At 40.9% G+C, this 15,492-nt stretch overlaps 1 protein-coding gene across 1 annotated transcript in view; it reads right to left on the reverse strand.

The window, feature by feature from the left end:
• whrnb (whirlin b) overlaps window positions 1-15,492 on the reverse strand; it is a gene marked incomplete at its 5' end in the record, with an annotated part of 52,148 nt that overhangs the window by 19,450 nt on the left and 17,206 nt on the right. Inside the window, 2 exons of the mRNA XM_084551467.1 lie at window positions 2,230-2,355; window positions 8,182-8,358. Coding sequence (XP_084407593.1) covers window positions 2,230-2,355; window positions 8,182-8,358 — 303 coding nt within the window. The remainder of the gene's footprint in view (window positions 1-2,229; window positions 2,356-8,181; window positions 8,359-15,492) is intronic.

Consider the following 15,492-nt stretch of genomic DNA (forward strand, 5'->3'; position numbering starts at 1 on the left):
ACCATAATCAGCTCGTTTAATTTTATCCAGAACATAGCTGTGTTCACAGCAGAACAAACTAACCAAGCAGAGGGATAATCGCTCCCAGTCTCAGAACAACAGCCCATGTGTTAAAGCAGCTCTGGCTTCAGTTTAACAAGCCAGACATACTCTTTATGTCTCTGCTGATGCTTCTATGGAGAAAGAAGCTCTGCTTTTTTGCATGCCTGAAACACACTCCAGTGAACTGGATGAGACAGCCAAATCTGAGGCTTGACCCCCTGGCAAGAGATGGGCAAACTCTAATTAGCGATTACATCGTAGCATGACATACTGTGCTGTAGTGCACAGACCGCTCCAAGAGCCAGAATTCATCCACATACTGAAACATAACAGCCAGCATCAGAATCTGTATTCAGCAGTGTTACCACTGAATTAAATTCAATGTGTCTTTATATTTCTAATCTGGCAACAGTGTATCCTCTCCAAGGTTAGAAAACAGATTGTGACTGAAGGGACATAGAGCATATTTATATGAATTTCTAATGGATATGGTTGAGTGTTTTACTCACTTAAATTAATGAACGGCCAACACCAGCTGTCAGTGTGTTGCACAAATATATGCTGAGTCATATTACTTTCAACTGAGCCTATATGGAGCTGTGAAGTGATGGAGCAACTAGTTTCCCAGAACTGCTGAGTTCAAGAATAATTAAGAGCACATTTTCAAATGTTGTTGCTCAAGGTTGCTCTTTTTCTTTCTGCTTTATGAGAGCATAATGATCAATTTTACCAGGAATTCTAGCTGTGAAAATAAATCTACAACATGGAAAAGTTATATTCAAAATCTCTGTATCAAAGTGGTAGTTCAAAATATAGTGTACGTGTAATCTTGGACATGAATCTTTTCAACGTTCTTATCCTTAGAAAAGATAAGAAGTGAGTGTTCTAAGTGATAGCACTTTGAATAGCAGGCAGTGGGTATTTGACTTGTAACCTGCTGCAGTGTCTGACCAACACTCCATCTTATTTACTGCCAGACAGGGAGGAAGTGATGGATGGAAATAGGGGAAGGTTTTCCAGGAAAGGATATACAGCCTGTTTATGCCTGCAGCTCCTACTCTAACGACGGGATCACTCAATCTGCTGCAGACCACACACACACATACACACACAGACCTGAAAGACAGGCAGCAGCTCCTGTCCAGTAGCAATGAATAACTGCAGATTGTTAATGAAGAGTGGCGCTCCTCTGAGAGGAACAGAAAGCATTTTTATATGCACCTTTACACCTCCTCCCATCTCTCTCCTTTCTATGCTTTCGTAGCATCATTCATAGCATGTCAACAAGTTCTTTAGGACAATCAGCCAATCTGCTGTAGTAAAAAATGAAAATGTACTTCATCTCTTTCCAACAAAGAAACTGAGAAATGCCACACAGCATCCAGTGGTTCGAATTAGCTAAAACTAATACGGAAGGTAGCCATAAATATTTGATTTTTATCTCCAAGTAGGGCACAGGGTCATCATGAAAGCCACATTGTCTACAGGTATGAAACGCCGGCTGTGCAGCTCTCGCCTCAGGCAGTTTGAAGAATAGAACGGGAGGAGAGTGGTCTGCTTGCTGAGGCAGAAATCAGGCCTGAAAGCACACGGCGGACGATCTCGTGTGGCTAATAAAGCATTTGTGCAGCCCTGTCATTGCAGCAAATTCCACTGCCTTACAGAGAGACTGTAAGGCAGGAGCAGATGTTAGCAATGCTAACAGGTTTTGCAGGCTGATAGAGAACATGTGGCAGGAGAGCTAACAGGTTCATCTGGCGGCAGATGTTAGTGGTGACAGCCGACAGTGGCAGAAAGAACTTGTGTAATCCTTATTAAGACTTAAAGGACCGTAATGGAATTTACAAATGTTTCAGCGTGTTCTACCATCAGTCTTTACTTACTGTTTCATTACCACACAGCGGTAATGTAGCAGATATGTCTCATTTTGATGGATTACCATATTTCAAGCTACTTTCAATCTCTGTGAGCTAATTTTGATAGAATACGAGCATAAATATTAAACAGCTGGTTGCAAACTAATGAAGAAAATCGCATGAGAGTTTAGACAAACTAAGGCATGCTTGGATTAGATGCTAGTTTACATTTGAAAATGTGATTATGGTACTTAAAGCTGGAACTGAAGCTTTGCAAATGTGTTGCTCATACGGTGTTGTGCAGGCAGGCAGGCAGGCTTAGAATGGGTACCTTTAGTGCACCAGCGTCTGCAGCAGATCCAGGGTCTACCCCGGTGATGTAGATCCCCAGTCCATACTCAGCACCGCCCCGAATCATTAGACCCAGAGAGCGACCATCGTCCATATTCAGGTTTACCTGCAGGAAAGACATGACATTATTATCACTGAGTGTTGTCAGTAAATCAATCTATTTGGTGTGAATAAAAATGAAAAAAAAAAGCAAAGTGAGCAGCGGTCAAATTTTGGAAATTAGATTAAGGATACAACAGGGTGTGTGAGTGACAATCAGTGCAGGATGGTGTCATTATCGTGGGATGAAAAATGTATCACAAGTCGTATTAAATCACTTCACTAAGCAAAATATATGATTCCAATGATCAGTGCCCCAACCTTAACAGTCATATTGGTGTTTTGAACTTAAAACATCACTGCTGGAATTTTCATAATAACCCTTTCATGGGTGGTGAGCTGTGTTGCCAGATACAGTCAATGGTTTCCAGTCCAAAAGAATATCAAAAACGCACACAATACCACCCAGAATTTAGATCAATATTTTGTCTTGTCTTTGACCCGACTGCTACTTTATTGTAGCCTTTGTAAATAGATTTTGTTTCTAATCAGTATTTAAAAGAACTTTGAAAAAAAAAAAAACTGATCCCAAACCAGCATCAGCTTGTCAGTTTGAGTGGAAAACCATGGACTAGCATTATAAAGTGGGTTGCAGGCCGGACTACCACAAGAGATGCTGGTAACTTTGTACCGCTGCTCCATAGAGACCATCTTAACATACTGCATCGCAACATGGTGTTCCAGCTGCTCTGCAGTGGACAGGAAGGCACTCCAGCACGTTGTGTTCAGTGCACAAAGAGTAATCGGGACTCAACAAACCCTGCACTGGAGGAGATCAACACCACCAGGTGCCTCAGTAAAGCAACTACCATCTGCAAGGACCCTATCCGTGCCACCACCTATTTGAACTGCTGCCATCAGGCTGACGTTATAAAGCCCTCTGAACCCACACATCCACACAGAACAATAGTTTACTCCTCAGAGCTGTGGCTGCTCTAAATCAGCCCAAGAAGTTCTCCGCCTGTTAACACAATCATGTCAGCTGTTTACATTGTAACCATGCTGCTGCTGTGTAAACAACCCATATCTATACTGGATGACAATTTGCACAATGCTATACAGTCATGGACGAAAGTATTGGCACCCCTGGAACTTTTCCAGAAAATGCACCATTTCTCCCAGAAAAGCGTTGAAATTACAAATGTTTTGGTATACACGTTTATTTCCTTTAAGTGCATTGGGACAACACAAAAAAGCAGAAGAAAAAAGCCAAATTTGACATAATTTTACACAAAACTCAAAAATTGACTGGACAAAATCATTGGCACACTCAACTTAATATTTGGTTGCACACCCTTTGGACAAAATAACTAAAACCAATCGCTTCCTATAACCATCAACAAGTTTCTTACACCTCTCAACTGGAATTTTGGACCACTCTTCTTTTGCAAACTGTTCCAGGTCTCTCAGATTTGAAGGGTGCCTTCTCGCAACAGCAATTTTTAGATATTTCCATAGGTGTTCTATGGGATTTAGATCCGGACTCATTGCTGGCCACTTCAGAATTCTCCAGCGCTTTGTCTCCAACCATTTCTGGGTGCTTTGTGAGGTGTTTTGGATCATTGTCCTGCTGGAACACCCATGACCTCTGATGCAGACCCAGCTTTCTGACACTAGGCCCTACATTACGGGCCAGAATGTTTTGATAGTCTCCAGATTTCATGATTCCTTGCACACAATCAATGCACCCAGTCCCAGAGGCAGCAAAACAACCCCAAAACATCTTTGAACCCCCACCGTATTTGACTGTAGGTACCGTGTTCTTTTCTTTGTAGGCCTCATTCGGTTTTCTGTAAACAGTAGAATGACGTGCTTTGCTAAAAAGCTCTACCTTAGTCTCATCTGTCCACAAAACATTGTCCCTTACTCAGGTATGTTCTTGCAAACTGCAGTCTTGCTTTTTTATGCCTCTGTGTCAGAAGTGGGGTTCTCCTCGGTCTCCTGCCATAGCGCTTCATCTCATTCAGACAACGACGTATTGTTCGAGCTGACACCGTTGCACCCTGAGTCTGCAAGACAGCCTGAATTTGTGTGGAAGTTGACTGAGGTTGTTTATCCACCATTCGAACAATCCTGCGTTGCATTCTTGCATCAATTTTTCTCTTTCGTCCACGTCCAGGGAGATTTGCCACAGTTCCATGGGTTAAAAACTTCTTGATTATATTGCGCACAGTTGACAAAGGAACTTTAAGATCTCTGGAGATTGACTTGTAACCTTGAGATTGTTGATATTTTTCCACAATTTTGCTTCTTAAGTCCTCAGACAATTCTCGGCTCTTCTTTCTCTTCTCCATGCTTGGTGTGGCATACACAGGCAAACAACACAAAGGTTGAGTCAACTTTTATACATTCCAACTGGCTTCAGTTTTGATTTCTATATTGCCAGCACCTGTTACTTGCCACAGGTGAGTTTAAATGAGGATCACATGCTTGAAATGAAATTCTTTACCCACAGTTTTAATAGGGTGCCAATGATTTTGTCCAGTCAATTTTTGAGTTTTGTGTAAAATTATGTCAAATTTGGCTTTTTTCTTCTGCTTTTTTGTGTTGTCCCAATGCACTTAAAGGAAATAAACGTGTATACCAAAACATTTGTAATTTCAACACTTTTCTGGGAGAAATGGTGCATTTTCTGGAAAAGTTCCAGGGGTGCCAATACTTTCGTCCATGACTGTATATGTCACTGTATATTCCATAGCCATATTTTCTATTGCACATATTTATATTGTTGTTCATATTTATATTCCATTCTGACTTAGATGTAGATGCTATAGACACTATTTTCCTTTTTACTACTGTTCATGTTACTGTTTATTCTGAGCATCTTACAGAGCTCTAAACAAAATGTTGTTTCACTGTACAACTTGTGTGCTGCAATGACAGTAAAGGACATTCTATTCTATTCTATTCTATTCTGTTCTATTCAGATGTTGCATTGTAAACAAGTGGCAGAAATGGGCGTGGCTTATATCAGAAGATACAGCCCAGATGAAGTACTTAATTATGAAATGTACTGTTGCCATGTTATTTTAAAGTACAGAGCCCCAGAAGGGACATGGAGGGAAAAAAGTACATTTGCGAGATACTGAGAAACTTTTTTGCGAGATCCTGCAAAAGTCCTGCAGAATCCCTCTCTGTAGTTTAGAGGTTGTCTGACAGCCCCCTGATCTGGGGATTCATTCATGTGTTCATCACATTGATAAAGGTGGAGCTGATTTAAATACTGACAGGCAGTTCATAAATAATACCTCAGGATCAATACAGTCTCATCACATCCACATCATGTTCGATTTTCGTTTTCATCCCTTATTAATCCAAATCTTCAAAACTAACTAAAGCTGTCAAAAAGTGTAGTGTAGCAAAAAAGATATCATATTACCTCTGACATGTAGTGCAGTGGAAGCAGAAACCAGAAAGCAGTCAGAACCAGGAGTCAGTAAATTAGAGTACAACACAGATTTTATTCATCCTGTGTGAAGGAACCACACAAAACACAAATGTAGGGGGTCATTTCTAAATCGCGTGACGTCCCCAGGTGTGTGAATAAGGCTTAAAATAGTGTTTTATCCAAAAATACAACCCTTGTCTATCAAAAAAAGAAAGTTTCTAGAAATTCAGAAATGTGAATGATGACTATTGACAATAGAGATGAGTTTCAGAGAATCTTTCGACCCTAATCCTTTCAGTCTGAATATAATGTGTTAATCAGACGGAAACCAGGTTGAGTAAAAAATGAGCTTGAAAAAGCTAAAAAGCTGAGACAAACTGGAGAGCTGGTGGTAAATGTCTTTGGGTTTGTCCCTTCACATTACAATTAGTCATCTGAGCTTAGCTGAATAGGAACAGTTCAGTTCCAGCAAACTTGATTCATAAAGCAGACAGACAGATGGCATATTGTAGATCAGTTGGCTTACTGTATATCTGGCATCTTCACTGGCCAAGATGTTACGTTATGTGTGAAAATTACGAGCCAAAAAATTCATCGCTCCACTGTAAATGCAGGCCATTCTGCCTCTGTTGTAGTAACAGCTTTTCAGGTCTATTTAATTAGCTCTCCTCAGCTTCTCCTCCTCAGGTCATCCAAGCTCTTGCAAATATAATCAGTTTTCTGCTATAGCAACATTTAATCCAATGGGCACGAATCAGCATACGAGCAGTTTTTGCACAGATCTCCCATCGACTGAACCCCTTGTATTGACAGGTACGACCGTTGGCTGCTGATGTTGAGGTTTCCGCCGCGGTGTTAACTGCATCCTGCAATGGTGATGGGGAAATTGATGTCCCCCTTTTTTCTGAAATCTGATGGGCAAGGCAAATAGAAACAATTTCACGGTTGTTTCTGTGACAGTTTCTGCCTCAGTGAACTGCTTACCCTGTGAGAAAGGGTTGACTCAAGAAAGCTGATGGACTGGTGATGTATGAATACTTGAGTAAACCCAGAGGTGGTTCTAGAGTTCACTGGACCCCTTGAAAAAATATCCATTTGATAATGTATGGTCCCCCCCCATCACACACAGTCTTGCGTGTGTGCGACGGAGCTGTATTGGTGTTGACTGACTGAAGATGCAAAATTATAACCTGCATAACTTCCACAGCCCAGAGAGTCTGGAGAGCGCAATACCAAGAAGCCAGGGTTACATTCACTGTTAATGTTTTCCTGTCTTTCTGCCTCCTGGCTATCAGCCAACCAGTCGACTGGTGGCGTCTCCACACTTGTTAGTGGTGCACACACTAGACTTGGTCAGCAGAACTGAATTCAGTTAGCTATTTAGTTAGCTATTAGTCATCATTTTCATTTGAAATTACACACCATACATAACTACTTTAATGAGAGAAATATCTCTGGATTGAGTGTGCAGAGTTATGTAAGATGGGGGGCCCCTTAGGGGGGCCTCCTACTGTCATTGAAATCAGCAGATTGCCACTGCTGTAGTTTAAAGTTTGTCAGCAATCACTGGGGGCCCTGCCTGTTGCCTATTGACTGTCAAGATGTCATCATTATTTTTAGCGTGTCCTGGATTTTTGTTTTCCTGTGTATCTGTTATTTTTCCTTCACTTCTTATTGCTTTCACCTGTCTTGCCTTGTCTTTTGTCTGTGGACCCTTCACTCATAGTCCCCCCCGTTTTTTTGTTATCCCATCAGCCCTTCTGTGTTTACAGCAGTCTTTCCCCTTTTCAAATTGTCTGAGTTACCCGCTTGTTGTGTTTCTTCCCCATTTTTGATCCCGTTTTTGGGTTTTCTTGGAATTTTTGTTCTTCTTTTGCTGAAAGAACCAAAATTCAGTCACAAATCTACTAATTAATTCCAATTCTCTGGAATTCTTTATCAAATCTCACTGGGTTAAACTGTAATAGTCTACAAGCAAGAAAAGCTGAAAATGACTCTAGAATTATTAAACCAGTCAAAGAAAGATAAAATGGTATGTAACTGATTTTTTGTAGCCTAACAAATCCAGGCATGTTTCTGACTAAGAGTGTGTATGGCTGTCACAACAGTAATGAATTGTGTATCCAGTCAAAACACATAGTAACAGGTGTGCTTTTCATTTGATGAATTCAATTAAATCATCTCTAAATGTGCAGCCACAGTCATAGAACTGTGGTGGCTTTATACAACTTTGTTGTAAGTCTGTCTTCCATAATTTCACAGCACCAAAGGTCACGATGTCCTCAGGGAGACATATTTCTGTCCTATGCTGACTGCTGTCAGACACAAGTGGGATGACATTTGCAAAAAAAAAAAACTGAATTATCCTCGATAATAGTTTTGAATTTGACCGAGGTCATTTTCAAAATGCTGAAAAGCACTCCCTCTCACAGCCTGCAGCCTTACCGTCCTCTCCTCCATGCCGAGCCCTTGCCTCTGGTTGGCCTCCATATCATCAGGTGGCGCAGAGACACTCCGTCCCTGAGGGTCCACCCAGCTGTACATGTGGTTGGTGATGTAGCCTCCAGGGATCCGTCCCATGGAGCACACAGACATGGTCAGCTTCTTGCATCCCTTCAGTACCTGGGTAAGAAGAGGAGGTGAGGTTGTGGGTTCTCCTTGTAGTATATAAATGATGACTTTGTGTGCCTCAGTAAATTCTTGGCACACTGGTTCAGAGAAAAGCAGAGAACATTCAAAGAAACATCCAGAGCATGTTAAGGCAATTAAATGATTATCTATGTTTCTGTTTTATACAGCTATAAGGGTGAAGGCATCCAATTAGAGGTTTTAAACAAAGGCATCTAAAATTTTAGTCTACGCTTTAAGTTCTTATAAAACTTAACTCAACACCATTTCAGCAACAAATCTCCAGTCTCCAGTGGTGTAATGTCTCAAGGTGCTGCAGTATTTGTAGTGCCTACAAATTACTTGTGGTGGAAACTTGGTCTGGAGTCTCTCCATTGAGGAACTGATTATGCTCTTTCAAAGACCTGCTGGGCCAATCAGATTGTTTGGGCAGGGATTATGTGAAGAGTAACGCAATCATACATGTCATTTGAGAAGAAAATGAGATAAAAAAAAAAAAAAAAGATTCCTCTATCTACAATTACATATCTGGTCATTCGATAAGATAAGATAAGATAAGATAGGTTTCTAATGGCCAGATGTGTAACTGTAACAGAGCCTCATGTAAATTGGGCAACACCCACACATGTTCCTATTTAAACCCCAAGCCCCCAGCAGTCTTTTAAAACCAAAGGCTTGAATGAAACGTCTTCTACAAGTCCAGTTGCTCTTGTTTCAGCTTGTTTTTTGTGTAGCTGTGTCCCGGGTAGCACACAAACAATATGTGCACCCACAACCCTCTTCCATCAGACAAGTCATGAGACATGACTGCTATTTGTTCTTGTTTGATCTCGGGCTATTATACCAAGCAGTGAGTCTGAGTAACAATGCCCCCCTGTCTGCTGGTGCACATACAATGGGCCGAACCTCTGTTTGGTACTGAATCATCGCACCCTTTCATCATTTCCCCTTGAGTCGTTTCATTCAGTTGTGGTATTTAAATTGCTGGAGCTCCCTTTTTGCCTCATGCATCTGCTGTCACATCATTTAGTTGTTTTATGGGAGAGGCTATCTGAGGATCTGAGGCCACAGAGCTCACTATATTTGTGACTCACACAGGCGCCTTTGGAGATGCAGCAAATGCGCATGAAGACGAGAGAGAGGGGGTCAGATTTGAGACATGAATGGAGGATATGCATTTCCAGTGCTCATTGGTTTCATGAAAAGTACGGGGAAAATAACTTTTCCCCGTGGCAAAATAAAATTAAAAGGCCTGAACTATATAACAGTAATTTCAGAGAGCACAAACTACAGTGAAATGTAGGAAACAGAAAATGAAACAGACATATGGAGACTTCAATAGTTATAATGTATAAGAACACACTAGTGTCAGTGCAATCACTGTATGTTCTTGATTCCTACTTTTTCTGATTTAAATAATCAGTATTTCATATTTTAGTGATAGGATAAAGGATAAAGATCTGTATTTATGTACAGTTCCACTGAAAAAGAGGCAGTGGGTTTCAGTTGTTTACAGAGTATTTAGTGTGTTGTGTTCCACAGTTTTACAAAAACAAGATTTTTTCTTTTGTTTGTTTAACCCAGTAAAGAAACATGCACTTTTCACTTTTTACAATACGATTATGAGCACAGTGGCTCACAAACAAAGGGTCTGGAAGATGCTTCTTTGAACTATTTTTAGTCAGAGCAACGGTAATCTCAGAGCTGAACTGTAATTTCTGCCTGCCTGCATGAGCATCAAAACATTTGGCAGTTGCTGAAAGAAAAAAGCGGCTTAAAGTTGGCTATTTTTTGGCTCTTCTCTGAGCCTCTAGTCCATAAAAAAGTGTAATGAGTGATCACGTTGGGGCATAGAGACTTGCTGAGAGACATTTCATCATATACCGCGTCCAGACAGGCTGCTCTATCAGGGGTCACAGATGAGAGGATTCGGCTACAGGTCCCAATAGTCATTAGGGCAAAGTGCCTCCTCCTTATTCTCTGCAACTGTCTGCCATCCCATAAACAAGTAAATGATCTTGAATGGCCAATACTGTGCAAGACTGATTTAAAACGTGTCTGGAGTCTGCATCTGTCATTTAGTGTTGTATGTGATTTATAAAGTTGCTCTAATCACTGGTTCTCTCTCTGCCACATTGACAGAGGTCAAGATTATCACAGCCCTGTTCAATGATCCCACAATTCTAGGCAAGACCTCAAATAGCAACACTGACTCTTTAAAGTAGTGTAAATATATAGTTAGAACCGAAAGGGAAAGTGAACAGCTGGGTTCTGTTTGAGAAGTAGAAAAAAAAAGAGCAATAGCAGTAAATTATTAAACATTATTCCACATTATTCCAAATCCCTTGCAGGAACATGTTTTTTTCTCAACAGCAACTCAGGTGATGTTCACTGTATCAGTTGAATCATTGCCCATAGGTGGCTGGCAAAGGAAACCACAACTGGAAGAAATTCAAAATACCAAGAAAAATAATATATAACTCACAGAAGAAACTGCTAGGATGACATACAATGACAATCCCTCGCAAATATGGACCCAAGTCTTTTTGGCATGTGCTGCTGAATATACCCCATGAATGTGTTCCAGATGAAAGAAGTTGTGGAACAAGAGCTCGACACGATTGTTTTTGTTACAGAAACTTGGTCTGGAGTCGCTCTGTTAGGAATTGATTAGGCTTCCGCAAAGATCTGCCAGGCCAATCGAATAGCTTGGACGGGTTCTATGTGGTGATGCGTCATACAACTCATCTGAGCGCCGTGGGGTGTCATCAACTTAAAGAGCAAACAGTCACCTTGACCTTATCTGCAAAAGTTTTACTACCAATGTATGTTATTCTTTTCTTGAATATTAGCTCATTGCAAATTAACCATTAGTGTTGTGTTGAAGGATCTTAAAGGAATTGCCACAATAACTTGATGTGTTGTGTTACAATTTGCAATAACGCTTTAATCAGACTGTCCTGGGCTCCTTGTTATAAATCCTTCAATCCACTCCGGATCACGACATCTGTGCAGAATAAGAATGTCCCGCTTCCTGAATCAGAAAATGTGTTGGCAACAATCTCAATCAAGCCTTGTGATAGACTGGAGACCTGTCCAGGGTGTGCCCCGCATCTCGCCCAATGACAGCTGGGATAGGCTCCCCCCACGACCCTCCAGAGGACAAGTGGTCATAGAAAATGAATGAATGAATCATCATCATGAAAAAAGGATTAATATGAAGGAATTTTTAGGCGCAACAGTGGTCAGTATTTTTCTTTTCTGTTATCTGTTTCTTTTATTTCAGTCCTCCTGGCAACTCTTGCTCAAAGAGAGGTCTGCAATTGTTGAGGCACTCCCGAAGAGGCCTAAAGAGCAAGGGCTGCTGTAACTGACTATGACCTCTTGCCTTTACAAGGAGGGCAATTAGGAGCATAGATTGTTTCCCCTCAGGGATCAATAAATAATTACATTATTTAAGATTGTCTTTTTTGTGTCCTGTCCTCCACAACTCATCTAATTACAGAGGCAGACTGTTTCTACATTTAAAACACATTCACTGCTTTGCTTTCTTCCCTCCCAACAATTTAGTGATTTTTATGGATGACTGTGCCTTGTGTGCCTCAGCACTGAGACTGCAATGTGTCATTCCGCCAGTGCCACGGTCATAAATCAGCGCTCACTGAGCTCCTTTATCGAAAACCAAAATTGGCAGTCAAGGACTAAGTGCGCCTTGTTAATGGGTCGAGACTGCCTGCCACACATGTGCTCCTGCTCATGAAGGCCATCACATCAGAACCTGCTGTACACTCTGATAAGAGGTTGTACCTCATGTCTGACTTGTGTCTGCGGAGATACAGTAGCTGACAAAGTGCCATTCAGAGGATGAAGGGTTGACAACAAGTGTGGTAAGATTTCCACATAAATTAATTTAGTTAACCTCATCTCTTGTCACCAGCAAAGACGATGGACTCTTCAAATATGAACTTGTGGTTGGAGGAGCTATGTAAGCCTCCTCCCTCTCTTCAGCTTTGGTTCCTTCCAAATTTTTCTAGGAAGACATTCTTGTTGCACTCATTTTGAAAAAGGCCCCCCCATGAGGCAGGTGTATAGGGCACTAAATTTTGGAAGATCATACATATTAAGTGCCACTTAAAAGTTTATGCCTCAGAAGTTTCTACATTTTTGCGTCACAATGCCTCACAACATCACACAAGTCATCGCACAACCAGATACATAAAACCGAACCAGAAATATCAAATTAATAATTTGTCCATACCTGTGAGTTGTAAAAGTATATAATCCCTTTTTTTCAGTATCTGGTGTGACCCCCTTTTGTAGCAATAACAGCAACTAAATATTTCTGGTTACTGCTGATCAGTGGTTTGGAGAAACAATTCTACTTTGGTCTCATTTATCCACAAAACATTTTACCAATGGGCTTCTGGCATGTTCACAATGTTTAGCAAAGTGCATACACCAAATGTTATTTTTGGATTCATGAACATTAACATTAGTCAGTGTGAGAGAAGCCTTAAGTTACCCTGGGTTCCTTTGTGACCTCTTGGACTGTATGTGTCTTTCTTTTGGAGTCATCTTTGTTGGTTGACCACTCCTATGGAGGGTGACAGTCAACAAACTTTTTAGAGGTGGTTTTACAACTGTTTCCAGCCTGATGAGCAACAACAGCTCTTTTTCTGAGGTCCTCAGAAAGCTCCCTTGTCCGTGCCATCACACACTTCCACAAATGTGTTGTGAAAATCAGACCGTGACAAATCCCAGATTTTGAACGACACTTGAGTCTCATTACATTGATTGACAACACCTCTGAACAGATGGACGCTAATTTGGCCTTGAAATTAACTTGTAATCTTAGAGACACACATACTTTTCCACTCTCATCCTGAATAAACAAATGCAAATGTACAATATTTCTGTTTCTCTTTGCGGCTGTGGCTCAGTAGATAGAGCGGGGAGGGTTAGTGGAAATTGTCCCCGTAACATGCCACATGCCGAAGTGACCTTTCGGCAAGACATTCTGTTCCCAGTGCTCGGCATTGGTGTGTAAATGCTTGAGTGAGTGAATGGGTAGATGTGTCACTGTGACTGTACAGTGCTTCGAGAACCAATAGGTAGGAAAGTGCTTTATTAAAAACAAGACCATTTACCGTCTTTGTCTACTTTCAGGACTTTTTTTGAAAATCCCTTCATGTTTTGAGTATTCTTTTAGGCAGAAATGTAGAAAAATCCTCAGAGCACATAAACTTAATAAGCATAAAGTGGCACTGTAGGTTATATGCAAAAATTTAAGTAGGCCACCCTAGCATGTTCCAGGGACGTCTAATTTAAGATGCGCTCCACATTGTTACTGACTCTTTAAACCAGCACTCTTAACAGTTCCATTATCAGTCTTGTCAGGTATAAGACTTGGCATTGTTCATTAATGTCACTTGAGTTACAATAACCTGCCCCGCACAGTCCACTACCAAGACATGATGAATTAGCTACATAGTTGGCTGTGCCCAAGTTAGAAATTTGTGCAGCCTTTGACAGGGTATAATTCACCCTGACAGCCTTTTCAGTAACACTTGCTGTATATCACTGCCCTCTCCCAGAAAACAAATTTCCATTCAGTTTGCATAAAGCAGCTTGGGCCAGCCTTGTAAACTAATGCCTAGGGAGATGCAGTCTACTCAAACAATTTGCTTTAAATTGAAATATCCATCTAGCGAAAATACGATCTTCAATAATAAAATATTAAGAAATTGTGCAAATTGGTTGTTGTTTTTAATAACAAAAATCACAAGGTAATATCCGTAATGTGATTGATCTTCTTCACAAAAATTGCCTTCTGTTTCTGGTGCAGAGTGGTGAGGAAAGCCCATGAGTATCGCGCCGACGGCAGATGAGTGTGTTCAGATAGTACATAAAAGCAGTTAGTGGTCATATTGGTAACCTGCCTGGAGAGAAAAGCTGTTGATGAATAAAGCTTTTACTGAGTGTCGTTCACTCAAATTGAAACTTGATTGATACCGAAGAAATTCAATTATTCCTTGGTCTTTGACACAGAGCAATTCATACTTCCTTTCTTTTTTTTTATATATCCTCTTATCCTCATTACTGCAAAGTGTTATTTCCTCCCTATAACCATCAGGCTGTGGCTAGGCTCCAGGTTGTGCAGAGGTAAAGCTTTTAATCAAGGTTCATGTAAAAGAATCGTGCTCATGTCTGCTGGCGTGAACAGTTTTTATTTGGCTTTTCACCTGGGCAGGTTGTACCAAGAATTAAACTCTCTTAGTATTGCCTATCATGTACTCCCAAACTGACTTCATGAAGTTGAGATCATATCATCTCTTACAAGACTCCTTGCACCTCTCCAACACTATCCTAGAACCTAGAAACCTTTTTCTCCCCCCATTGCAAAATGCATCAAAGTTGGCTGGAGGTGGATGTGGTGGATGGAGGGTTTTCAAAGTATTCAGCACTCCAAAGACTAGGCTTCAGGTTGGTTGAGGTTGAAATGTACACTGTATCAGTTCTGTATTAAAGCAGATCATAATGTTTTCCTGTAAGTAAGGTCCTAAAACTACCCCACTCTACTGAAAGATTGAATTAGTTGTTAACAACCTCTAAGGCTACCGGCATTTCAGCCTCCATTCACACCATCTAGTGCATTAAGTGGATAATCAATCATATGGCAGTTTGGAAATTAATTGCTCCTAATTGAATGTGGAAGTTTGACCAGTGGGGGAATGACCAATTTGTCTGACCTCCAACGTTATCTGACTCAGCTGAAGAGCCGCTGGCGCTCCCAGGCCTTTTAATGCCATCCCTGCACTCCGGGTCCTCAGCCTCCCCCATCCACAGGGAGAAACACTGCAGTTCCAGCAGATGGTTCTAGTTCATTAAGTAGACCGTTGGCACACTCAGCACTTAGTGCCTGAAGACACCGCAGTCTCATAAACATTGAGTTTGGAGACAAACAAATACATAATTTTTCAAACACAATTTTTTTGCATTTTTCCTTCAGCCTGTCTGATAAATTCAATGAACTATTGTGTTTTATTTATTTCAGATTCAGGTCATTTTCGTTTTAGGAGAACATACTGTATTTCTTCTAGTGCCACCATAATGCAAAAAGAAACCTTG

The sequence above is a fragment of the Chelon labrosus genome (genome assembly GCF_963514085.1).
Source record: "Chelon labrosus genome assembly, chromosome: 9".
Taxonomy (NCBI): Eukaryota; Metazoa; Chordata; class Actinopteri; order Mugiliformes; family Mugilidae; genus Chelon; species Chelon labrosus.